This window comes from Trachypithecus francoisi, unplaced genomic scaffold, assembly GCF_009764315.1.
Source record: "Trachypithecus francoisi isolate TF-2019V2 unplaced genomic scaffold, Tfra_2.0 Lachesis_group7, whole genome shotgun sequence".
NCBI lineage: Eukaryota > Metazoa > Chordata > Mammalia > Primates > Cercopithecidae > Trachypithecus > Trachypithecus francoisi.
Window position 1 is genome coordinate 36504165 of NW_022681472.1, and position 26608 is coordinate 36530772.

At 42.6% G+C, this 26608-nt stretch overlaps 1 protein-coding gene across 1 annotated transcript in view; it reads right to left on the bottom strand.

The window, feature by feature from the left end:
* Nucleotides 1-12158, bottom strand: part of ZNF704 (zinc finger protein 704) — a 251943-nt gene extending 239785 nt beyond the window's left edge. Inside the window, exon 1 of the mRNA XM_033202167.1 lies at nucleotides 11226-12158. Coding sequence (XP_033058058.1) covers nucleotides 11226-11723 — 498 coding nt within the window. The 5' untranslated portion in view covers nucleotides 11724-12158. The remainder of the gene's footprint in view (nucleotides 1-11225) is intronic.
* Between the last annotated feature and the right edge of the window lie 14450 nt (nucleotides 12159-26608).

Here is a 26608-nt window from a genome sequence, read left to right on the forward strand (position 1 = left end):
ACAAAATTAGTCGAGTGTGGTGGCACATGCCTGTAATCCCAGCTACTTGGGAGGCTGAGGCACAAGAATTGCTTGAACCCAGGGAGGCTGCAGTGAGCCGAGATCGCATTACTGTACTCCAGCCTGGGCAACAGTGAGACTCTGCCTCAAAAAAAAAAAAAAAAAGAAGAAGAAGAAGAAGGAGCTAAACGAATTGTTGTCACTCAGCAGATGGCTATAAGCACATTTTCAGAGCCTCTTGAACACCCACCAGCCACTCAGGTAATAAGATACGCAAAGAGAGACCTTGCTGTCTTTCTGTAAACTCTACCTTGGGTCATATCAACCCTTCAAGTGGCTCCTCCCCTACTGTCGCCTCCTCTTTCCCACACTAAGACGCCACAGTGTTTGTTCTGTGTTTACGTAGGCTCAGTTGTCCATTCCCCCTCCTTTTCTGAGAATTTTTACTGTAACTAATATTTGATAAAACAAGACTACATTTTTTCAAATAGGAACTCTTCAGATATTTATTTTTATAAATTCTAAGATCCCCTTTCTAATATTTCCACTCTTTTTCTAATATTCTGTTACATTAGTTTTGAGTTAGAAGTCTATGAACCTGACAATCAAAACATTTTCAAAAACTTGCAAAAAATTGTTAAAAATTAGAAATTAGTTTCTGTAAGCACTTGCAGCTGAGTTGCAAAGCGTGCACAAACTACATGAAAGCATTTATGGCAACCTATGAAAACTATTTCACATTGTTTTAATTTATAATTTACTCCAAAATATTCTTTCTCCTTAAATTTCTATTGTGGCTTAGGTACCAATACCAATTATTTAAAAAATCTGTTCGTCCCAAATGTTTTCCGAAATGTTTGACAAATATCTGTCATTCCGTATAAAATTCTTCCTATATATATTTTCAACAGAAACTGTTCTATTCTTCTCTGAGGCTTATTTTACACATCTATAAACTGGGGATAATAATATCCACCTCTCAAGGTGATCCAGAAGATCAAGTAAGATTGGCCATGAGGGCCTTCTATTAGTTACAATGCACTGAATATTGGGTAATATGGAAATAAACGTTGAACAATATCCAATTAAGAGTTATTATACATGGTCTCAGCATTCACAAGTGCTTAAACCCCTTTACTTGTAATAGCAATAGTGTTGACAGAAAATGTATCAGTCCTAGAATCCTGGTAAATTTTATGTTCTTTTCATTGAGACTCTCCTGATAGTTTCAATCTTTTTTTCTTTTAGAATGTGAAAAACAGGCTGGGTGCGGTGGCTCACGCCTGTAATCCTAGCACTTTGGAAGGCCGAGGCGGACGGATCATGAGGTCAGAAGATCGAGACCATCCTGACTAACACGGTGAAATCCCATCTCTACAGAAAATACAAAAAATTAGCCAGGCGTGGTGGCGGGCGCCTGTAGTCCCAGCTACTCGGGAGGCTGAGGCAGGAGAATGGCGTGAACCCAGGAGGCGGAGCTTGCAGTGAGCCGAGATCACACCACTGCACTCCAGCCTAGGCGACAGAGCAGGCTCCGTCTCAAAAAAAGAACGTGAAAAACATTATTAAACACACTTTCCTGGATATAAACACCTTGTGAATTTCTGCTCCCTTGGCGCTTTTAGATTCTGTTACAATAACACTTCCCACACCCTCCTGTCTTTCACATTAGACCCATCGTGGGTACTGATTTATTGAGAAAGGTAGTGTTCTCTACCTGTTTTTAAGCTTCACACACAAGAATGGTATTCACAGATATACAAGTGAAAATTTACCACAGGAAATACTCCCTTTTTTAGAAACTCAATATTGAAAAGTTATCAGCTTTATGAGGAAAAATATGTGAAAGCTTATATGACCCACTACAACACTTTAACTCTCCTTGGTGCTTGTGAAATTCACTTGAAAACTTATTTCTTTAATTAAGCAGTTTTAGTTATTTATCTCAAGGATAAGACACTTATCCATGCCTTTCCCACCAAGAAAAGAAATTATAAACCAGTATTTCCCAAAATGTATCCCAAAGGAAAGATGCTCTAGAAAAAAAGTCTGATAAATATGTAAATATCACAATCTATATATTCACTCTCTTGGAAACTCAAAATGGCCCTTGGCATACATAGCCAGCAACTTTTTTATAGATATATGTGTGTTACATTACTCTTCCAATTTCCTCTATGTTTGAAATATTTTATAACATAAAAAAACTGTATCTCTACTTTTAAGTGGAATTTCCCAAAGTCCATTAATTACCGAACCCTTTTCTCTGTGTCTAGACATCTCCCTAATAGTGGGAGCAAGCAGATGTGAGTTTAGAGGTACACTTTGGGCCACCCATTTCCATCTACCCAAAAAACAAAAAATGACTTATTCACCAAACAAAATTACAAGCCCAAGACACCAATGCACAGGAGGGTGGGAAGGGCAAACCCATGCCTTGGAGATTCCAGCCACATGCAAATGAGAGGTAGAAGGTGACATCACCTTATTTCCACAGCAGCTTTAAGAACTATATTCAATGTGTGTGGTAAGCCTCTTCCAACCTACCCTTTTGGATAATAGCCAGGTTTCTCCAATATAAGAGCTATAGATCTGAACAAACTGATGAACATAAGAGATAGGATGTCTCTGTCCTCTTTGCACAAGTAGATAAACGACTCACAGTTCCTGAGCTGAAAGGGAAGATTAAAGCTCACCACATATTATGATGGAATACCACAGAGTTCAGATAAACAGGGTCACTTCAGGAAGTAGCTCTCTGAAATGCTTTGGTAGCATTAACAAGGAGGTTGTAACAGTCAAAATAACTGCAGGATTTTGGATCCTTGAGCACAGTTTTACAAATGTTTCCTTTCTGAAACCCAAAACAAAATAAATTGCCATCCGTGTCTAATTTCAGGAGGTCTCTGGACCATATTAAAAAACAATAGCCAATGATGGAATATTATTCCAATTTTATAGATAACATGAAAGCATACAGACAGTAAGTAACTTGATGTAGCCATGCAACAAGTGAGTGGAGATGCTAGAATTTGAACCCATAGCCTATGCCATATCACTTCTTGATCTACAGAGAGGTAACAGTTGGGTGGGGGCAGCTGAGAGTATCATCTCCTTTAACTCAGCCTGTTCTCTCCCATCTCACTGATGCGCCAACAATGAAGGTCACATTTATGAACTAAAATTATCCTTTCTGCAGGTTTTATCAGATGGTATTTCAGGGTATACAACCTTTTAAAACACTGGGTTTAATTTAAACTGTTGGAGCACTTTTGACATTCACTTATTTCAACTAGCCATCTACAATTAGTCTCAATCGATACGACTTTCATTTAACCTTCCATTATGACAAGAACATATGTAAAGCAAACGTTGTCACCGGTGACCGTCAGGTATGGCACGGAGACCTCCCATGGAGCAGTACCCAGGCAGCACTCTACTACTTCTTTGCTCCTCAAGCCTCCATGGTGTTCTGCAACATGAACAACCCCCCTTGTGTGTTACTGCAAAGTCCTGACTTTCAAAGAGAGTCTGAACATTACTCTAGACTCTGACAAACTCTAGAGTCAAGCTTGCTTCCTACATATAAATTGTAACTCTAGATTTTTCCAAAACTGTATCTTCAATGACATGTAAAACTTCAATCGTTCTAATTCTATTAACACATATTTCAGAGTTATATTTTGTTCCATTTCATTTAGTAAATAAGAGCAACTAGAGTTATTTGCCAAATTCAGTGATCTAAACTCATCTTTTGACCGGCTATTCCAGAATCACCTCCTAGCCAAACCACAGAATCTTCTTCATATAGATCACTTGGTTACAGTTGTTTTAAAGGTATATTTCAAAGTTACATCTCAAATTGTGGTAGCTAAGAAAAGGCTTTGGGCAGATCTAATCTTGATCTCATTAGGGATAAAGAGGAAAAGTGACTTCATACCTCTTTACAGACAACTTGGCAGGAATGTGTTAGAATGTGGGCTCCCTGAAAGCAGAAGAAGGCCTATTTACTGTTGTATCCTGTGTGTATAGCAGGAGCCTGGTAAACAGTAGGGCTCAATAAATATCTCCTACTAGAGGGAATGAGCAGAAACATGGACAACACACCCAAAGAAAATCATCCATATTTCAACAACGTAGAGTTGGCTGGTTATGAGGGTCTCTAAGTATTAACAAATATTTCAGAAAGTCTAATGGAAATCATGCATTTACCTTAAGATGAGATGGCACAGGGCAACTAAAAGTCAAGTTTGCTTGACTTCTGCAAACATTATATCAAGTCATTGTAACAAGGCTGATTGTTTCATGCACATGAGAAGTTTGGATGTTATACAATGACATGGGGAGGGAAAGGCTCCCTTACTCCTCTAAGTCCCTCTTGCAGGGAGGGATACATTAATCTAACTGGGGCAGATTTACCAATTTTCTACCAATTTTAGAAAATCAAACCCACATAGGGCTGTGGCTCTCTCAGGCTCTGTTAGATGGGGTATCACTACGATGCCCAGGCTGGCCTCGAATTCCTGGGCTTAAAGCTCCCAAGTAGCTGAGACTACAGGTGCACCAGGCCTGGTTTGGCTTCCCCCTACTAGGGGAGCAGGGGGTAAGCAGATTCAGGATAGGGCTGGATTTCTTGCTCTTCTCTTCTTTTCTCTAATGCTTGTGTTATGGGGCCTTCCACGGTCAACCAGTAGTAAAATGCTGGTGAAGGAGAAGAGGCTCTAACAGTTGACTGGTAATGATATCTTCTAGGCAAATTTACTATCAGCACCCCACCAGGGACTATGGGCACTCACTTCCCAATGAAATGGGGCTTTTTTCTCATCTGTTATCCTCTGTGTATACGTGTCCCTTGGAAAGCTCACAGGGAGTGGGGACTGGTCCAGGCAGGATTCACAGAGGGTTCCACCCATCACACCACAGCCACATGTAAGTCCACCTCTAGCTGAGGTACTTTACAAAGGATAAGCATTCCAAAAATAGAAGTTGATAAGCAGTAAGTAGTAGATCACTTCAGAAAATTGTGGATTTTCAACCCACAACTCTAAGAGAGTGAGCTGTAGATCATTCCTGAGCATAAAAAACCAACCCGGAAGTGAGGACAATAAATTGGGGTTGGCAGACCAGGGCACCAATCATGGCAGCAGCAAACTTGCTAGCAGCCCCAGCTGGACCAGGCATACCACCCTGCATAGAGTCAGTGCCCTCCGTGGTCAAATGAAAGTACTGGATTACTAGATAGTATCTGTTTGCCTTCCAACTCCAGCAGTCTACAATTCAATGAATGACAACTCTGTCTGGTATCTTAAGCATATGCCTTTTGCTTGAGCCAACACAGACCATTTGCAAGACACATACTTGTTAGCAAATTGGAATTCAGTGTTTGCTGCACAGTTCCTGCCAAAGGCTTCTTAAAGTCATCTCATATTCAAGACATAGTCTAATAGACATGTTAACCATCCCTGAAGAACTGGCACAGATGAAGCAGATTCCATTCAATTAATATTTATTGAGCACTGAAAGTGGGAACTCTATCATATATTATCTCATTTAAAAGCCTTTCTTCTCCAGTTTTTCAATAGTTAAAATCTTGGTAGGCTTGTAGCAGTCTTTCGTGTCCAAGCGTTTCATAAGTTTATTACACTAGCAAATTATCAAACCCTCTAGATTCTTGCGTTCTTATCTCTAAACTGCTACACAGGATTGCAGAACACATTCCTGTGCTTGTTATCTCAGCCTAGCTACTGTTTTCCCTTCACTGAGTACCAACACTGTATCCTTTTTATGTTTGACAGTGCCTTTGTTTTCTGTCTGTTTGCTTGTTTGTTTGTTTGTTTATATTCTGTTTTTTGGTAGTGTTCCTTATACAGGGGCCCAGGGATTAGTTGGTGGTAGGCAGGGGAGTGGGGAGGGGTTTGTGTGTTCAGGACTGTTACCACTGCAGATAAACATTTAAGCTTCGTTTGATCAGAAATTGAAAACCATGTAATACAAAGTTTCTCTTATCTCATTTAAAGCCCACATTAGTATATATTAGTATCAGTTAGAGTAATCAAGCAACAAATCTCAAAGACTTAGTAGCATCTATTTCTGTTTCCTCAATCGTCCCAAATCTTCCTGGAAATACATGGGCACACAAATCTCAATAAATACAGAAAGATGCCAGTTCAGTGATTAGAAGCACAGGCAATGGACATGAGCCCATGCTCCCCACTTGTGACCACATACTAGAATGTGGTATTTCACCTCAAGTCAGCATCATCAGATGGAGAATGGGAGTCACACTGATTCCCAAGTCATACATTTTCATAAGTTCCTCCTTCATATAAAGCATTTAGTAAAGTTCCTGCCTCACAAATACCAACAAATATTTGTTTGTATTAATATTATTGTGGAACCCAAATTGTCATGGATTTCATTCCCATTCTTTTATTGATGATTTTTTTGGCTTACCCTTTGTTTTCTCCAACCCACTGACACATGACTTTTCTACCTTCCCCTCACTCCCTTCTGCCCTCACTTTTCTTATATCAGTCTATTATCATACACTTGCCAACTCTTTCGACAGTAATTCCATCTCTTTCTTTCTATTACTCACCCATCAGGCTAAACCTCACCTCTGCTGAATCCAGCCCTCCACTTTCTCTACAATAGGCAATGTAGTATAATGCATATGGGTGCTACCTCTGGGGTTAGACTGTGCAGGGTTCAAACCCCTGCTCTGATACCTAACAGCTTTTTATCTTTAAGTAAGTTGCTCATCCCTTCTGTAGAATGAAGTTCTACAGAATGCCTGACTCATGGATATGCAATGAAATTTAAATGAGACTATACACTTGGATTTGTGGCCCTGGTAAGCACTCAATAAATTTAGCTGGGATTATTTTTATTATATTACTATATGCATGAGGCAATGGAATAAAGTTGGGAATATCACATACCCAGACAGACGATTTGAACTATAAATGTTGAATCACAAGTTGGGTCCTTGATACTGTCTGGCAACTATATTCATCTCCCTAGTACATTTGCTCTCAATGCCTTCAGCTCTTACTTTAAATCTCCCTCACCCTCAGCTGATGACCTTCCTTTCTGCTACATGGAGAAAACAGAAGCCATCAGAAAACCACTATCATCTGATCATCACCCAATATAGAAAATGTATCCACATCTGGACTTATGTTCTCCATCTTCGTTCCAATCTAATGGAGGAAGGTTCCCAAGGGCCGGTCCTTTACTTGGGTTTCAGGTTCCCTCCCTAAGGCTTTTCAAGGACTTTCCTCCTGTAGTTTTTTTCTCTTTTCTTTACATCTTTGGTTCCTTCCTAGATGACCCCTCAATGATCCTCACCACCTGGGGTTTATACCCTTATAAAATTCCCTCTCCTTAGGTTGTGGGTGGAACCTGTGACTTACTTCTAACCAACAGAATATGGCCAAGTTGCTGGCCTATTCCTCCTGACTGCATTGCATTATGCAAGGCTCCATCTTGCTGGCAGGCAGGCTCTAAGATTCTCCTTGCTGGCTTGATGAAGTAAGAGGCCAAGCTAAGGAGGCCCACGTGACAAAGAACAGTGGGAAGTAAGGAAGGGGTGGGGGAGAGGAGCTCTACAAGCTGAGAACAGCTTCCAACCAACAGCCAGCAAGAAGCCTAGGACCCTCAGTCCTACAGACGCAAGGGAATGAATTATGCCAACAATCTGTGTAAGCTTAGAAGTGCATTATTCCCTGGTCAAGCCTTCAGATAGGAACTCAACCCATGTAACACCTTGATTGCAGCCTTGTGAGACTCTTCACAGCAAACCTAGTTAAGTTGAGCCTAGACTCCTAACTCTAAGAACTGTTTTAAAGCAAAAAAAAATCTGTAGTACTTTGTTACACTATAATAGAAAACTAATATCCCCTCTTCCACATAATTCCCATGATGCTCTAGTCATAACACTAGGGTCTACTGTATTCCATCTATTAAAAAAACCTAGGCCATAGGCCTTCCAGCTATTCCTCCTCCTCTTTGTTCTACCTTTCCAACAAACTTGTCAAAAGAGTTTTTCATGTGTCCCTCTGTCCTAACCTCTAATCAGCTGCTTAGCCTACTCCAAGCATATCACTGAAACTTCTCTTGTCAAGGATACTAGTAAGTTCCATCTTATCTAAGCCAAATGAACATCTCTCTCTTTCTTATTCTGTATCTCAGCAGCATTCAACACAGTTCCTTACTCCCCACCCACTTTTTGGAACTACTTCTTCTCTTGGCTTATTGGACTTTACATTTTCTAGTTTTCCTTCTACTTATCTGGCTGCTGCTTCTCAATAATGTTTGCTGGCTTCTCCTTTTATGCCCAAACTTAAATAGTGCTTTGCCCCTGAATCAGGCCCCAGGCTCTCCTCTCTTGGCCCCCTGCACTCCTTTTAAAGCCCCCAGGCTTTACATGACATTAACACACTGATGTCCTCAAATTCCTCCCACTACCTCTGACCTCTCCTATCCATTCCCCATATCGCCACCATCTGCCCAACCACACCCTCCACCTGGTTGTCCAATAGTCATCTCAGACTTCACATGCACAAAACAGAAAACTTGATTTTTGTTCTCTAGGTTTTCCTAATCTCAGTAAATAGTACCTTCAACCAACATTTACATCATGGTCTCATCCTGGATTCCTCCCTTTCCTTCATCACCCATCAACCAACGCATCCACAAGTTCTTTTAGGCTGATCCTCACAATAGATTCTGAATTTACCCACTCCTGACAATCTCTAACTCCAAGCTGCCCTACCCCTCCCTTGGTCTGTGTAGTGACAGCCACCCAACTGGCCTCCCTTTCTCCACTGCTGTCCTCCACACAGCATGGATCTTTTGAAAACTACAAATCACCTTGTAAGACTTTATTGTTTAAAACTTTTCAAAGACTTCACTATCCTTTTAAAGGGCCCACCAGGCTCTCTTTGCAGGGACCTCCCAGCCTCCCTGACATATCTCATACCTACCAAGTTCCAGCCACATTCACCCTTTTCTCCTTCCCACCTCAAGACTAGTAACTGCTACTCCCTCTGCCTGGAAAGATTTTCCCATGTGAAACGTCTCATATCTCAGGTCAAATGTTCCCTCCTCAGAGAGATCTCACCCACAGTAGCTTTTTTTTCTTCCTTTGAAACTCTAAGATACCATGATTTTCTTCACAGGACATATCACAATATGAAGTGTTATTCTTGCTTATGCATGTACGTCTGCATCTATGTGTCTGATTGTTGCTATGATGCCTCTCACTAGATGTGAGCATCAGGAAGGTGTCCACTGCTATGTTCTACAATAGCTGCTAGCACATAGTAGGTGTTCAATAAATATTTGTTGAATAAATGAATGCATGAAAATATATGATATTAACATTTGTATATGCATTATAATAAAATTATCTAGTGATATTCCATTAGAAAATCTCTTCAGATACAGTGTCTTTAAAAGAGTATTTTAAAAAGATAAAATTAAACCTCAAACGACTCAACATTCTGTGTAAATTTCTGAAAAGTTGTGGGCAAATGAAAGTGTTATAAAATGAAGCCCATTTTAAAAGAATTTAAAGGAATTTGGAGATGTGAAAAATCTTTATTGATCAAGTGAATTATCACACTCGTTATTCTGTTTTTATGGATTTGAATTTTTTTCCTATATTAAACTTGTTTTCATCACAGAGCATAAATTATTATTGTTTCTATCACAAATTCTGCAATCACTATTCAAACCACAAGACACACTTTCAGTACTTCTGGACAAAAATGCTAAGGAGTCACTACTCTTGTTATTCAATGTCACTGACACCATGTGACTTCACTTCAAACCCAGCTATATCCTGTAGCCATACAGTGCAGGCTTTTCAACAGACCATGATAACGAATGCGGTCACGGTTTGGATTTCAACAAGCAGCTGTCAAAAACTATCATCCTAAATGACTACTTGCTGAAAATTTCTCACTCCCAGAGCTGGTACTTCCAGGGTGGTCTAGGAAATAAATTTCTGCCCACATCTACTCTGGGGCTATTCTAATTGCCGATGTTCAACATTTCTTTGGAAATGCAATTTCAAGCTTTGAGGAGCTTTTTTGGTGAGCATCCAAAGCTTTTTTAATGGTCTCTAACTATTAAGCTCACTTGTTCATGAATTTTTTTTCTTCCTGAAATAGCAATACCTTCTGAAAACTCCACTAAACAGTTATTCAGCTGATTTTAAGAGCCATTCTTAAGAAAAATCACTCATTCCATTGCTTACCACTTGCTGCCCTCAAAACTTCTTAGCAACATACACCGTGCATGAGCCTCAACGTGGTTTGCTTTGTCCAATCGCATGCCTGAAAGCCCAACTAGTCAGTTGTGTAATAATAAACCCCTTATCTCCAGAAGATACACAAACGGAAAAATCTCTCGGCGCTTCAGTGCACAGGGGACTTCGCTAGAATTCTCAGCAGAAACTCATATCCATTTTAAACGCCACCCCACCCCCTTTTCCTGATTTCCTCTTTTTTCCTTATTTGCAATTTCGAGGAGGGAAAAAAACCCAAACGCTAAACGATGTCGAGTTTACCAACATGGGAGGGCGAGGGTCAATGCCAAAAACTGCTAGCAAAATGCATGTGAAAACCAAGGGCTTGGTTTTTGCTGCACTGGGTTTACCGGTCCTCTCACAAGCGCCTGTGATTGAAACTCATCAACAATTGTTCTTGGATGGAAGAAGGGGCTTGAGAGATTGACAAGAAACACCTCTTTCTAGTTTCAATAAGCTTGAACAGCTCTCAAAATAAGGAGAAGGGGATATTCCTTCCTTCGGGGAGAAAAAAAATCTCACTCTCCCCTAGCTCTCCCGTCCCCACTGGGCACGAAGCGGCGCCTCCGTGGTCCCATCACCCAAGTTCCCCCCCCCCCCCCCCCGGGGAGAAGCGCCCTTTCCCGGCACCCACACCAAACAACAAACCCGACCCGGCCTTTGAGGAAAGGGGGAGCGGCCGCCTGGGAGAGACGCAGGGGCCCGAAACAGAGGCAAATCAACAGTTCCCCGCGCTGCTCCGCGCGGCCGCCCGCGCAGCCTGACACACCCCTCCCAGCCGGGTCTCTCCCCGGCGCCGCTGACCGGCCTCGGCCAGGCGCCTCGCCCCGGGGCCCGGGGCCCGGGGCCCGGGCCCGCCCCCCGCCCCAGGCCGGCGGGTCCCACACGCGCCACCGCGCCCAACACGCACCTTTAACGCGCCCCGGGCCGGGCCCTTGGGGACTGCGCGGCCGGGTCCGAGGGGCACGAAACGCTCCTCGCCGTCCTCGTCGTCTTCGTCGCCGTCCACCACCTCGACGACCACCTCCTCGTCTTCCTCTTCCTCGTCGTCATCCTCCTCCTCCGCGACCCCTCGGGGCTTCTCCTCCACCCGCCCGAGCCCCCTCCGCCGCCTGCTCCCGCCCTCCTCGTCCTCGTCTTCCTCCCCCAGAAGCAGCAGCACCGGCGACGAGGCGGCTGCGGCGGCCCCGGTGGCCCGAGGGGGACCGGTCCCGGCGCTGCGCGGCGGCGGCGGTGGCAGCGGCGGCCTCCAGCTCTCCGGGGCGGGCGCCGGGGCCGGGCCCGGGACAGGGGGCGGGAGCCCGGGTAGGGCGGCTTCCTTGGCGGGCGCGGGCCCGGCAGGCTGCAGCGCGGCGCCCCCCCGGCGGCTGCCCAGGCTCGAGCGCTTGGCTAGACGCCGCGCCTGCATGCCTGAGCGCGGGGCTGCGGGCCGCGGCGCGGGGCCGGAGAGTTTGTCACCTCCTCTTCCTCCTCTGACTCCGCCGGTGGCCGCTGTGGCCGCAGGGCCGGGGACTCGGGGCCGCAAGGGGCTGCAGGAGCCGCCGGCCAGAACCCACGGCTGCCACTGGCTGCAGAGGCGCGGGCGCCGCCTTTGCTGGACCGGCCGGCGGGGACGCCGGCGGCCGGCGGCTACGGCGGGGCGGCGCGGCGGCCGCGGGCGGGGGTGGGTGTGAGCGAGCGGCGCGCTGCCGCCTCCGCCGCCGCCGCCGCCGCCGCCGCCGCCCGGAGCCGCGGGCCGCGCTGCGCTCCATGCGGCCGGCGGCCGAGCCCGCGCGCGCCTCTCCCGGCCCGCTGCGCCCGCGCGCTCCGGGCCTACAGCTGCCGTGCCTCGGCGCGAGCTGTTTGTGTTGTGTGTTTTCCACCACCGCCCCCCTCTTCGCGAGCCATTCCTCACAACCCTCCGGTCCCCACGCTCAGACAAAACCCGGACTGGATTTTTTTTTCCCCCTTACCCACAGTCTCCGAAAGTCTGGCGCTTCGAAGCAGTTGGCCCTGACACCAGGGCAAATGCTTAACCGCAGCCCATTCTTCCCTCCGGAGGGAGGGGAGTAGACTTCGCTGGAAGTAAGGTTGTCGGTCAAAGTTAGACTTTGAACGTAGAGATTTGCTACAAGTCATTTTAATGATCACTGATGTGCATGGCAGCTGCTCCTGAGCTTGTGTGAAATCAAGGAAGGTGTATCAATCCGAGGTTTGGGATGAATTCCTAATAATCATCAGAGTCGCTTAGATTTTCGAAATACTGTTTCATGAGCGATTGTCTACCAATCTCACACTCTGAACGCACCACTCTAGGCCTTGCAATTGAGCTGCCCTGGCTTTGTGCTGAGTGTGTAGGTCTTTCAGCTTTTACTCCTGCTATTCTACCTTGAGTGCCTGATTATAATGGATGAATTCCAAGAAGCTTTCTGCTTGCACTGTCTGATCTGTAGACTCTATTCTGGCATTGTTCAGGATTTTGAAGAAACAAATGGGTGGGAGTTCAAGATCATTTGAGTTAGTTACTTAAGAAATTAATAGGAAGTAAGACCAAATCTGGAAATCAAGCACATAACGTGACTAATTTTGCCATTTTCTGACAATTTTTAGGTGTGACAAAATATATTTGCTATTTGTTTGGGGTTAGGCTATGTAGTAAGTCTTATTTCTTTTTTTATTATTTAAATTTTATTTATTTATTTATTTTTATCGAGATGGAGTTTCTCTCTTGTTGCCCAGGCTGGAGTGTGATGGCACAGTCTTGGCTCACTGTAACCTCCGCCTCCTGGGTTCAAGCAATTCTCCTGCCTCAGCCTCCTAAGTAGCTGGGATTACAGGCGCGCGCCACCATGCCCAGCTAATTTTGTATTTTTCGTAGAGACGGGGTTTCACCATGTTGGCCAGGCTCATCTCGAACTTCTGACCTCAGGTGATCCACCTGCCTCAGCCTCCCAAAGTGCTTGGATTACAGGCGTGAGCCACCGTGCCCGGCCGTAAGTCGTGTTTCTTGCATTCAAGTCATACCCCCAATTCCATTCCTCTAGAGGAGGACTGGGGAGGATCTTACGCATCAAATACCCTGGTAGGCGCCTCCATGGGGCCAAAATAAAAGGTGTATTGGCCTTCCGCTAATTATTGTTGGACATTTAACATCGTAGGCTCTGTTAGATACTTGGAGGGGGCTCATTAAATGCTCACTTATGGTGTCTTCCAACTGTTGAACAGGAATGATGACAAAGATTCTAAAATGAACTTTTTGTTCTCCCTGAATCAGATTAGCTTCCTGATGTACCTATTTCAGGTGATGACACTCTCATTATAATCATTTGAGCCCAAAATAGCGGTATCATTTTAACTCCCTTCTCTACCTTATCCCTAGAGGCAATTGCCCACAAGTCCAACCCATTGTTCTTTCTGAAATGCATTTTGAATCCACCCCTTCCTTTCCATTCCCAAAGCTCTTCTAGCATTTTGTGACTTCAAAAGTGAAAGTTTCTAACAGTTCCACACACCCATTTTCTCACCCACACACCCTCCCTTTCCCTCCTCAGACACCACCAACAGATTTATGTTTCGCAAACCCCATTTAGATCACACAATTTTCTTGTTGGACTTCATATTTGTAAATATTCTGTTCAGGAATTCAGAGAGAAGAAAACAGAACATTAAGAGATGGGTGTGTCTGATCAAAGCACGGAATAGCAGGGACCAGCCAAAAAGTTAATAATCAGTATCAGCTAGAGTGTGCAAAGAATGAAGAAAGGTCATTAAGGTAGTTTCATCCCAATTGGAAGAAATTTAGCTTCGTTGATTTGGGAGATGATTTTAGAGTGAGGCAGCAGGGTCTTTCTCTGGCCATGAAAAGGAAAGATCAGGGGCAAGGGGTGGGCAGACAGGTATGGAGAAGGAGGTGGAGGAGAACAAAGGTGTGAGGCAAGCTGGCTAGTAGTTAGGCACATGGTCTCAGTAGCACCTGTGTCCGAATCCGGGCTGTGGAACTTGCCAGCTTTACTTTGACTCATCCTCTTTCTGTGCCCGTTTCCTTATCTGTGAAATGGGGATCATAGTAGTAAAGTTGTTTTGCCAATTAATGAGTTAATAAATGCAATCAGCTTTCAAGAGTGCCTGAGACAAGCTAGGGTTTATATGAGGGCTTATCATACTAAACATTGTCGTGGTAGGTAAACAAGGTGGCTTGGGATACTATCAGAGAATAATAAGGTGGCTCTCTTTTAAGTAAGCTCAGTAATGTCAGTAACTAGCAAAATGTGCTTTTAAAGACCAACAACTTCTTGTCAGAGGACCATGGTCAGGCCAAGGATATAGCTTTTGTGTCTAAAATTGCTATAGATGAAAGAAAGTAAATGTTTTCTTGAGAACCTAGAGGAAATACAGAGTTAAATGAATCGGTGATTGGCATTTGTGACTTAGTGGAAGATGATACACTATTATACATTCTTTTAAAATTGCTGTATATGCTTTGAAATCAGCTTATTGTTTCTCTTAGGCCACTTCAATAGACCATATACACATCCATTCCGTGGCCCCACATTGCTGGAAAGGCTGCCTCTGAATGGGGGAAAAAAAGAGCTGGCATTGGTTTTCAAACCATTAAATGAAGGCTAATGTCACAAAAGAGGTTTCACCCAAGCTGGGCTTTGAGGGATGAGAAAGATCTGTTCAGGCAAGGAGAGCAGCATTGTCTAGGCAAGTGCAATCCACTGAAGACCACCCTCATTAAATCAGAGGACATTTAGTGGGAATAAAATAAAATTACCTAATTCATTAGGAATCAAGAAATGATCTCATGATATGGGCACATGACACACTACATGCATGACGTGTGCTCAGAAGTCAAAAAATACCTCGTGATGCCAAGCAAGTGGGGAAGAGTCATTGCTGCTTCTTTCCCCCACATTCACTAAGTGTAACACATTTTTTTCTTCTAAAACTGGGAGCGCTTGTCACTCAGGATGAGAAAGTGTGCCTCTGAGCCATGGGGTAAAGAAGGAGCCCCTCCAGGACAGCTGGATTGAACACATCCTCATCTAAAACATTTCATCGTTCATTCTGCGTAGATTTATTGAGTCCTGACAAGTTCCAGGTCTTGTTCTTGGTGCTGGTGTGCAGCAGTGAACAAAATAACCCTCCCTGGGGGAGGGAGCAGACAACAATCAAAGAAAATAAGTGAACAATATGATTTTGTGGAGGCAGTAAGTGACTATGTGAAAAAGTAAGAGAAAAATAAAGCAAAGGAGGGGTAGAAAGTGCTGAAGGTTTAGTATAAAGAAATGTGCATTTCAAAGTGCATTTCTTTATATTAAAACAGACATAAGAATAGCGTGAAGTTTATTGTGAACTTTGAATGAAAACTCTCAGCTGTGGACTCTGTCTTCTTCTTGCAGATAGAATCCATTCTCCCCTACTGTCCGCATGCTTTGGTCGAATAGTTTGAGAAGCACTGGTGAGGAAGAACAAGAGTAGGCTTTGGAGTGAACATCACTCCCTAACTACATAGTAGCTGGCTGGCTCCTGTCTGGTTTCTTCAGATCCTCAGTGATTCTTCAATCTTTGAGTTCTGAGCCCTAAAGATACCTAAAGTATTTTTTTTTTACATGTAACGAAAAGAAAGAGAGAGAGGGGGAGAGAGAGGAGAGAGAGAGAGAGAAAAGAGGGAGGGAAGGAATCAGGCTCAATTTGACATTATGTTCAGTTATTTTAAAATTCAAGATTCCAGCAAAATAATCATGTTTCCAAAATCATGAGGTGTAACCATAGCCAGAACAAAACATATAACAAATTTGTACCCACTAGTGGTGGTTCTTTTTTGTCCTTGTGAAACTTTAATAGTTGGATTTGTTGAGATTAGTAGCTGCTTTTAAAAATTATTTTAAAAGTAAAAGTAAAATTTTGCCCTTTAAAAAGGTTATGAAAGTAAGATTAGCTTAGTTTTTCCACAGTTCTGGGAAACTTAAAAATGATTTCATTTGATGACTGTCATCCCACTGTATGAAAAATAGATTAAGGTTAAGCGAATCACTCGTCTATTACAACCTTCAGGCTGAAAGCCTGTCTAAGTCAAGCATAACCTCCACCCAGATAAATGTTTCTTCCATGAGCAATTAACTTAAACTCTTTTTCAAAACACACAGTACTTTCAAAATACTAGTTCCTTACAATACCTTTCAAAGACTTAGGTGTTTTTTTAGTGAGTGTTAAAATGATAGCATTGCCTTCTTTTTTATGTAACACAATTTACTATTTAGGTACAATTTTGTCTTTGTTGTTTCCTGATCAGTTTAGTCATGTCATATTGGCACTTGAGAGGCAATAAATAGAACGCTGGACTGAGATTCCAGAGATTTGAGTTGAATCATACTATGGGGATTACTAGCCATGGAACACTAGTTAAGTCCCCTGATCTCTGCAGAGTTCACAACTCAAATATGAATGAGTTGCGCTCCCCAAGGAGCTCTCTAATTTTAACTCCTGAGTTCCAGGAGTTAAATGTCAACTTGAAGTCTGTTTTAAGATTAAGCCAAATACCCATTATTAAAATCCACAAATGGAGTCTAGTGTGTATGTTAAGAAATGCATGTCATTTTGTTTTTTTTTTTTTTTTGAGATAGGGTCTCACTCTGTTGCCCAGGTTGGAGTGCAGTGGCTCAATCACAGATCACTGCAACCTGTACCTCCTGGGCTGAAGCTATCCTCCCACCTCAGCCTCCAGAGTAACTGTGACCACAGGCATGCAACACCATGCTCAGCTAGTTTTTGGGGGGTTTCTTTGTATTTTTAGTAGAGGCAGGGTTTCACCATGTTGTTCAGGCTGGTCTCAAACTTCTGGGCTCAAGTGATCCACCCACCTCGGCCTCTCAAAGTGCTGGAACTGAGTGTCTCTTTTTATTTATTTATTTATTTATTTATTTATTTATTTTATATTATACTTTAAGTTCTAGGGTACATGTGCATAACGTGCAGGTTTGTTACATATGTATACTTGTGCCATGTTGGTGTGCTGCACCCATCAACTCGTCAGCACCCATCAATTCATCATTTATATCATGTATAACTCCCAATGCAATCCCTCCCCCCTCCCCCCTCCCCATGATAGGCCCCGATGTGTGATGTTCCCCTTCCCAAGTCCAAGTGATCTCATTGTTCAGTTCCCACCTATGAGTGAGAACATGCGGTGTTTGGTTTTCTGTTCTTGTGATAGTTTGCTAAGAATGATGGTTTCCAGCTGCATCCATGTCCCTACAAAGGATGCAAACTCATCCTTTTTTATGACTGCATAGTATTCCATGGTGTATATGTGCCACATTTTCTTAATCCAGTCTGTCACAGATGGACATTTGGGTTGATTCCAAGTCTTTGCTATTGTGAATAGTGCCGCAATAAACATACGTGTGCATGTGTCTTTATAGCAGCATGATTTATAATCCTTTGGGTATATACCGAGTAGTGGGATGGCTGGGTCATATGGTAAATCTAGTTCTAGATCCTTGAGGAATTGCCATATTGTTTTCCATAATGGTTGAACTAGTTTACAATCCCACCAACAGTGTAAAAGTGTTCCTATTTCTCCACATCCTCTCCAACACCTGTTGTTTCCTGACTTCTTAATGATTGCCATTCTAACTGGTGTGAGATGGTATCTCATTGTGGTTTTGATTTGCATTTCTCTGATGGCCAGTGATGATGAGCATATTTTCATGTGTCTGTTGGCTGTATGAATGTCTTCTTTTGAGAAATGTCTGTTCATATCCTTTGCCCACTTTTTGATGGGGTTATTTGTTATTTTCTCGTATATTTGTTTGAGTTCTTTGTAGATTCTGGATATTAGCCCTTTGTCAGATGAGTAGATTGCAAAAATTTTCTCCCATTCTGTAGGTTGCCTGTTCACTCTGATGCTAGTTTCTTTTGCTGTGCAGAAGCTCTTTAGTTTAATTAAATCCCATTTGTCAATTTTGGCTTTTGCTGCCATTGCTTTTGGTGTTTTAGACATGAAGTCCTTGCCCATGCCTATGTCCTGAATGGTACTACCTAGGTTTTCTTCTAGGGTTTTTATGGTATTAGGTCTAACATTTAAGTCTCTAATCCATCTTGAATTAATCTTCGTATAAGGAGTAAGGAAAGGATCCAGTTTCAGCTTTCTACTTATGGCTAGCCAATTTTCCCAGCACCATTTATTAAATAGGGAATCCTTTCCCCATTTCTTGTTTCTCTCAGGTTTGTCAAAGATCAGATGGCTGTAGATGTGTGGTATTATTTCTTAGGACTCTGTTCTGTTCCATTGGTCTATATCTCTGTTTTGGTACCAGTACCATGCTGTTTTGGTTACTGTAGCCTTGTAGTATAGTTTGAAGTCAGGTAGCATGATGCCTCCAGCTTTGTTCTTATGACTTAGGATTGTCTTGGCAATGCGGGCTCTTTTTTGGTTCCATATGAACTTTAAAGCAGTTTTTTCCAATTCTGTGAAGAAACTCATTGGTAGCTTGATGGGGATGGCATTGAATCTATAAATAACCTTGGGCAGTATGGCCATTTTCATGATATTGATTCTTCCTATCCATGAGCATGGAATGTTCTTCCATTTGTTTGTGTCCTCTTTGATTTCACTGAGCAGTGGTTTGTAGTTCTCCTTGAAGAGGTCCTTTACATCCCTTGTAACTTGGATTCCTAGGTATTTTATTCTCTTTGAAGCAATTGTGAATGGAAGTTCATTCATGATTTGGCTCTCTGTTTGTCTGTTACTGGTGTATAAGAATGCTTGTGATTTTTGCACATTAATTTTGTATCCTGAGACTTTGCCGAAGTTGCTTATCAGCTTAAGGAGATTTTGGGCTGAGACAATGGGGTTTTCTAAATATACAATCATGTCATCTGCAAACAGGGACAATTTGACTTCTTCTTTTCCTACCTGAATACCCTTGATTTCTTTCTCTTGCCTGATTGCCCTAGCCAGAACTTCCAACACTACGTTGAATAGGAGTGGTGAGAGAGGGCATCCCTGTCTTGTGCCAGTTTTCAAAGGGAATTTTTCCAGTTTTTGCCCATTCAGTATGATATTGGCTGTGGGTTTGTCATAAATAGCTCTTATGATTTTGAGGTACGTTCCATCAATACCGAATTTATTGAGCGTTTGTAGCATGAAGGGCTGTTGAATTTTGTCAAAAGCCTTTTCTGCATCTATTGAGATAATCATGTGGTTCTTATCTTTGGTTCTGTTTATATGCTGGATTATGTTTATTGATTTGCGAATGTTGAACCAGCCTTGCATCCCAGGGATGAAGCCCACTTGATCATGGTGGATAAGCTTTTTGATGTGCTGCTGAATCCGGTTTGCCAGTATTTTATTGAGGATTTTTGCATCGATGTTCATCAGGGATATTGGTCTAAAATTCTCTTTTTTTGTTGTGTCTCTGCCAGGCTTTGGTATCAGGATGATGTTGGCCTCATAAAATGAATTAGGGAAGATTCCCTCTTTTTCTATTGATTGGAATAGTTTCAGAAGGAATGGTACCAGCTCCTCCTTGTACCTCTGGTAGAATTCAGCTGTGAATCCATCTGGTCCTGGACTTTTTTTGGTTGGTAGGCTATTAATTATTGCCTCAATTTCAGAGCCTGCTGTTGGTCTGTTCAGGGATTCAACTTCTTCCTGGTTTAGTCTTGGAAGAGTGTAAGTGTCCAGGAAATTATCCATTTCTTCTAGATATTCTAGTTGATTTGCGTAGAGGTGTTTATAGTATTCTCTGGTGGTAGTTTGTATTTCTGTGGGGTCCGTGGTGATATCCCCTTTATCATTTTTTATTGCATCTATTTGATTCCTCTCTCTTTTCTTCTTTATTAGTCTTGCTAGCGGTCTGTCAATTTTCTTGATCTTTTCAAAAAACCAATTCCTGGATTCATTGGTTTTTTGGAGGGTTTTTTGTGTCTCTATCTCCTTCAGTTCTGCTCTGATCTTAGTTATTTCTTGCCTTCTGCTAGCTTTTGAATGTGTTTGCTCTTGCTTCTCCAGTTCTTTTAATTGTGATGTTAGAGTGTCAATTTTAGATCTTTCCAGCTTTCTCTTGTGGGCATTTAGTGCTATAAATTTCCCACTACACACTGCTTTAAATGTGTCCCAGAGATTCTGGTATGTTGTATCTTTGTTCTCATTGGTTTCAAAGAACATCTTTATTTCTGCCTTCATTTCATTATGTACCCAGTAGTCATTCAGGAGCAGATTGTTCAGTTTCCATGTAGTTGAGAGGTTTTGATTGAGTTTCTTAGTCCTGAGTTCTAGTTTGATTGCACTGTGGTCTGAGAGACAGTTAGTTATAATTTCTGTTCTTTTACATTTGCTGAGGAGTGCTTTACTTCCAATTATGTGGTCAATTTTGGAATAAGTGCGATGTGGTGCTGAGAAGAATGTATATTCTGTTGATTTGGGGTGGAGAGTTCTATAGATGTCTATTAGGTCCGCTTGGTGCAGAGATGAGTTCAATTCCTGGATATCCTTGTTAACTTTCTGTCTCGTTGATCTGTCTAATGTTGACAGTGGAGTGTTGAAGTCTCCCGTTATTATTGTATGGGAGTCTAAGTCTCTTTGTAAGTCTCTAAGGACTTGCTTTATGAATCTGGGTGCTCCTGTATTGGTTGCATATATATTTAGGATAGTTAGCTCTTCCTGTTGAATTGATCCCTTTACCATTATGTAATGGCCTTCTTTGTCTCTTTTGATCTTTGATGGTTTAAAGTCTGTTTTATCAGAGACTAGGATTGCAACCCCTGCTTTTTTTGTTCTCCATTTGCTTGGTAGATCTTCCTCCATCCCTTTATTTTGATCCTATGTATGTCTCTGCATGTGAGATGGGTCTCCTGAATACAGCAGACTGATGGGTCTTGACTCTTTATCCAGTTTGCCAGTCTGTGTCTTTTAATTGGAGCATTCAGTCCATTAACATTTAAGGTTAATATTGTTATGTGTGAACTTGATCCTGCCATTATGATATTAACTGGTTATTTTGCTCGTTAGTTGATGCAGTTTCTCCCTAGCCTCGGTGGGCTTTACATTTTGGCATGTTTTTGCAATGGCTGGTACCGGTTGTTCCTTTCCATGTTTAGGGCTTCCTTCGGGTCTCTTGTAAGGCAGGCCTGGTGGTGACAAAATCTCTAAGCATTTGCTTATCTGTAAAGGATTTTATTTCTCCTTCACTGATGAAACTTAGTTTGGCTGGATATGAAATTCTGGGTTGAAAATTCTTTTCTTTAAGAACGTTGAATATTGGCCCCCACTCTCTTCTGGCTTGTAGAGTTTCTGCCGAGAGATCTGCTGTTAGTCTGATGGGCTTCCCTTTGTGGGTAACCCGACCTTTCTCTCTGGCTGCCCTTAAGATTTTTTCCTTCATTTCAACTTTGGTGAATCTGGCAATTGTGTGTCTTGGAGTTGCTCTTCTGGAGGAGTATCTTTGTGGTGTTCTCTGTATTTCCTGAATTTGAATGTTGGCCTGCCCTACTAGGTTGGGGAAGTTCTCCTGGATGATATCCTGAAGAGTGTTTTCCAACTTGGTTCCATTTTCCCCCTCACTTTCAGGCACCCCAATCAGATGTAGATTTGGTCTTTTTACATAATCCCATACTTCTTGCAGGCTTTGTTCATTTCTTTTTCTTCTTTTTTCTTTTGGTTTCTCTTCTTGCTTCATTTCATTCATTTGATCCTCAATCGCTGATACTCTTTCTTCCAGTTGATCGAGTCGGTTACTGAAGCTTGTGCATTTGTCACATATTTCTCGTGTCATGGTTTTCATCTCTGTCATTTCGTTTATGACCTTCTCTGCATTAATTAGTCTAGCTGTCAATTCTTCCACTCTTTTCTCAAGATTTTTAGTTTCTTTGTGCTGGGTACGTAATTCCTCCTTTAGCTGAGAAGTTTGATGGACTGAAGTCTTCTTCTCTCATCTCGTCAAAGTAATTCTCTGACCAGCTTTGATCCGTTGCTGGCGATGGGCTGCGCTCCTCTGCAGGGGGAGATATGCTCTTATTTTTTGAATTTCCAGCTTTTCTGCCCTGCTTTTTCCCCATCTTTGTGGTTTTATCTGTCTCTGGTCTTTGATGACGGTGACGTACTGATGGGGTTTTGGTATAGGTGTCCTTCCTGTGTTATAGTTTTCCTTCTGACAGTCAGGACCCTCAGCTGTAGGTCTGTTGGAGGTTGCTTGACGTCCACTCCAGACCCTGTTTCCCTGGGTATTAGCAGCAGAGTTTTCAGAAGATAGAATATTGCTGAACAGCGAGTGTACCTGTCTGATTCTTACTTTGGAAGCTTCCTCTCAGGGGTGTACTCTACCCTGTGAGGTGTGGGGTGTCAGACTGCCCCTAGTGGGGGATGTCTCCCACTTAGGCTACTCAGGGGTCAGGGACCCACTTGAGCAGGCAGTCTGTCCATTCTCAGATCTCAACCTCCGTGTTGGGAGATCCACTGCTCTCTTCAAAGCTGTCAGACAGAGTCGTTTGCGTCTGCAGAGGTTCTGCTGCTTTTTTGTTGTTGTTGTTTAGCTGTGCCCTGTCCCCAGAGGTGGAGTCTACAGAGACAGGCAGGTTTCCTTGAGCTGCTGTGAGCTCCACCCTGTTCGAGCTTCCCAGTGGCTTTGTTTACCTACTTAAGCCTCAGCAATGGCGGGCACCCCTCCCCCAGCCTCGCTGCTGCCTTGCGGTTAGATCGCAGACTGCTGTGCTAGCAATGAGGGAGGCTCCGTGGGCGTGGGACCCTCCTGGCCAGGTGTGGGATATATTCTCCTGGTGTGCCCGTTTGCTTAAAGCGCAGTATTGGGGTGGGAGTTACCCGATTTTCCAGGTGTTGTGTGTCTCAGTTCCCCTGGCTAGGAAAAGGGATTCCCTTCCCCCTTGCACTTCCCAGGTGAGGCGATGCCTCGCCCTGCTTCAACTCTCGCTGGTCGGGCTGCAGCAGCTGACCAGCACCGATTGTCCGGCACTCCCTAGTGAGATGACCCCAGTACCTCCGTTGAAAATGCAGAAATCACCGGTCTTCTGTGTCGCTTGCGCTGGGAGTTGGAGACTGGAGCTATTCCTATTCGGCCATGTTGGTCCTTAACCCTGGGTGTCTCTTTTAAGCCAATTCTAGGTGCTGTCTTTTTCTTAGGACTGCCATCTCTGTTCCTAACAACATCACCCTTAATTTCATGAGGCTTCCCTGCTTTGTTGGGAATACAGCAATTATAAAATTATGCATTTTCTTGCTACCTTCTTATTTTGCTAGTTATTTCTTCAGTAATAAGATGCCTAACAGCCATGAACCAAGTAGTTTCTATGTTTTATTATTTGTATTAACCTCCCTTTGCACAAACTGATAATTGTTCAATCTAAGATAGATAATTATTTCCTACTTATGGTATTTTCATATCTCTGAGGCTTTTCTCGCTATCTTCCTTTTCTTACAGCTTTTTTTATGCAGGACCCTTCTGGTATCAGTAACTGCAATCCTACTCACACTAAAGAAAAAAAACAGGGCAGAAGAGGAATTTATCAGCTTGGGTAATTCAAGCACACATGAACCTGAGCTTAGGAAAATTAGGTGTGGGGCCTTAAGTGATGCGTGGTCCTCTGTCTTTTTGTCTGTCTGTCTCTGTCTCTCTCTCTCTCTCTCTCTCTCTCTCTCTCTGTCTCTCTCTGTCTCTCTCTCTCTCTCTCTCTCTGAGTGTGTGTGACACTTATTTCATTATCTGGCTGACTAGAACCAGATCCACAGGCAGCTCTGGCCACACACTTGTCCACCTTGTGAGCAGGTGCAGGGGAACTCTTTGCTATGTGCATCAGCTGGAAAAATCCCAGCAAATGATTTTTGGATGGCCAAGTCCAAATCATGAGCAGACACTTGTGGCCAAGGGTGGATGGCCATGATGGATGGCCTACACCGGACCATGTAGTTAAAGAGAAAAAGAGTGATTACTGTATCAAGCAGAAAAAGGCCACCATATGTTATAAATATAACCAATACTATCACAAATCTGAAACATACAAACTTGTAGAAAGAATAAAAATCACATCTAACCTCCCTACCCAAAGATAACCCCTGTAATTGTTTTTGGTATATTTATTTTCATTTCTTTTCTATGCATCATCCTTTTTGTCTCACATTATTTTTCCACCTAATTTTATAATGAGAGATTTTCTTTCACACATGGTGGTATATAACTTGTAGATGTTTATGGAGCTAGTAGGGTAAAAATAAATCATAAAAATATTAGCAGAATATATGCATGAATATTTTTATAACCTCTAGGGAATGATAGCCATTTTAGACTTGATACCAAGTCAGGGCCCTAGCACAAAGGTGATACATGATCACAAAAAACTTGTAGACTTTTTCACAAAAGACACCATTAAAACGTTTTAAAGTAAGTGAAAGATAGAAAATATTATCAACATAAAATCAAGAATTAATATGCTGCAAAATGCAAATAATTCAGTGTTATTGAAACACTTAGATATAATATTTGCTTACCAGGCTTGTAAAAATTCTAAAGCTTTCATACTATTCAGAGTTACTGAGACTATGAGTATGCTATTGTATGTATCCATCACATGGCTGTATTCTGCTGCAGGATCTGTCATGCTTCTCAAAGACTTAGGTTTTGTTTTAGTGAGTGTTAAATGGTAGCTTTGCTTTCTTTTTTATGTAACACATATTAACTATTTCAGTGTGTGCAATGCAGTTGCCAGTTGAAACTGGCAATTCCATTTCCAGTTATTCATCGTAGAGGAACACTGTGCCTACTGGCACAAAGGAATACACAGAGGATACTTATTGCAGCACTGAAGCAAAATATTGAAAACAGCATAAATATTCATCAAAATGAGAATGGTTTAAAAAGAAGTCTTTGATGATGTACGAACCACTATGCAGCCACTACAAAGAGGGAAGTCACTGTGTACTAAAAGAGAAAGGAGGAAAGGATTCATATATTTTTAAGTGAAAAGAACAAGCTATAAAATACTTTTTTTTTTTTTTTTTTTGAGACGGAGTCTCGCTCTGTCGCCCAGGCTGGAGTGCAGTGGCTGGATCTCAGCTCACTGCAAGCTCTGCCTCCCGAGTTTACGCCATTCTCCTGCCTCAGCCTCCCGAGTAGCTGGGACTACAGGCGCCCGCCACCTCGCCCGGCTAGATTTTTGTATTTTTTAGTAGAGACGGGGTTTCACCGTGTTCGCCAGGATGGTCTCGATCTCCTGACCTCGTGATCCACCACATGATTTCATTTGTATTTAAAACATCCTACAAAATATACTATATACATCTATTAATACATAGTGTCATTTCAGATGGATACGGGGAAGCCTCTATAGGATACCTGCTAACCTCTAGGGAGGTGAACAGGCTTCAGGGAGGAGGCAAAGGAAGTCTCCCATTTTCCCTATTTTTTGCCTTGTTAAAAAGAATGGGCAGGGCGCAGTGGCTCATGCCTGCAATCCCAGCACTTTGGGAGGCCGAGGTGGGCAGATCACCTGAGATTAGGGGTTCAGGACCAGCCTGGCCAACAAGGCAAAATCCCATCTCTACCAAAAATACAAAAATTAGCTGGGCATGGTGGTGGGCACCTGTAATCCCAGTTATTCAGGAGGCTAAGGCAGGAGAATCACTTAAACCCAGGTGGTAGAGGTTGCAGTGAGCTGAGACAGCGCCAGTTCTGTCCAGCCTGGGCAACAGACTGAGTCTCTGTCTCAAAAATAATAACAGTAAAAAAGAATGTATTCAAATATTACAGTTAATTTAAAAATAAAGAATAAAAAGTCTTCATAGCAAAATTCTTACTGCAGAATATTGTGTCAAGCTGTGCAATGATTTCACCACATCTTGCTATGTAATATAGTGCTGCCAGCCTTTGTACAGAAAGTATTATACAACTTTTGGATTCTTTCCTTAGGATCAGTGCCAGAAGTAGAATCAGTTGGTCAAACAGTATGCACATTTTCTCGATACGTTTGACTAGATGGCTTAATGAAAGAGTTTGCTGCAGTGTGCACTCTGAAAACCACAAGAAAGTCGCTGGCGTCCTGCATGCTCTCTTACTTTAATCATGTCTCATTTTTTCCATCATTCTCTCCCTTGCCACTTTGACAAATGTTCCATCAAATTTTATTTTGTTTTAATTTATGTCTTTGATCATTAATGAAAAAAATAGTTTCCCGTGTGTTCAAGTTTTGCTTCCCCTTCTGCACATTATTTTCTTATCCTTTGCCCATAACTCTGATAGAATCAGAGTTTTTCATATACACTTGTGTGCGCCCTTGACGTTAAAAACCCTATTGCCATAT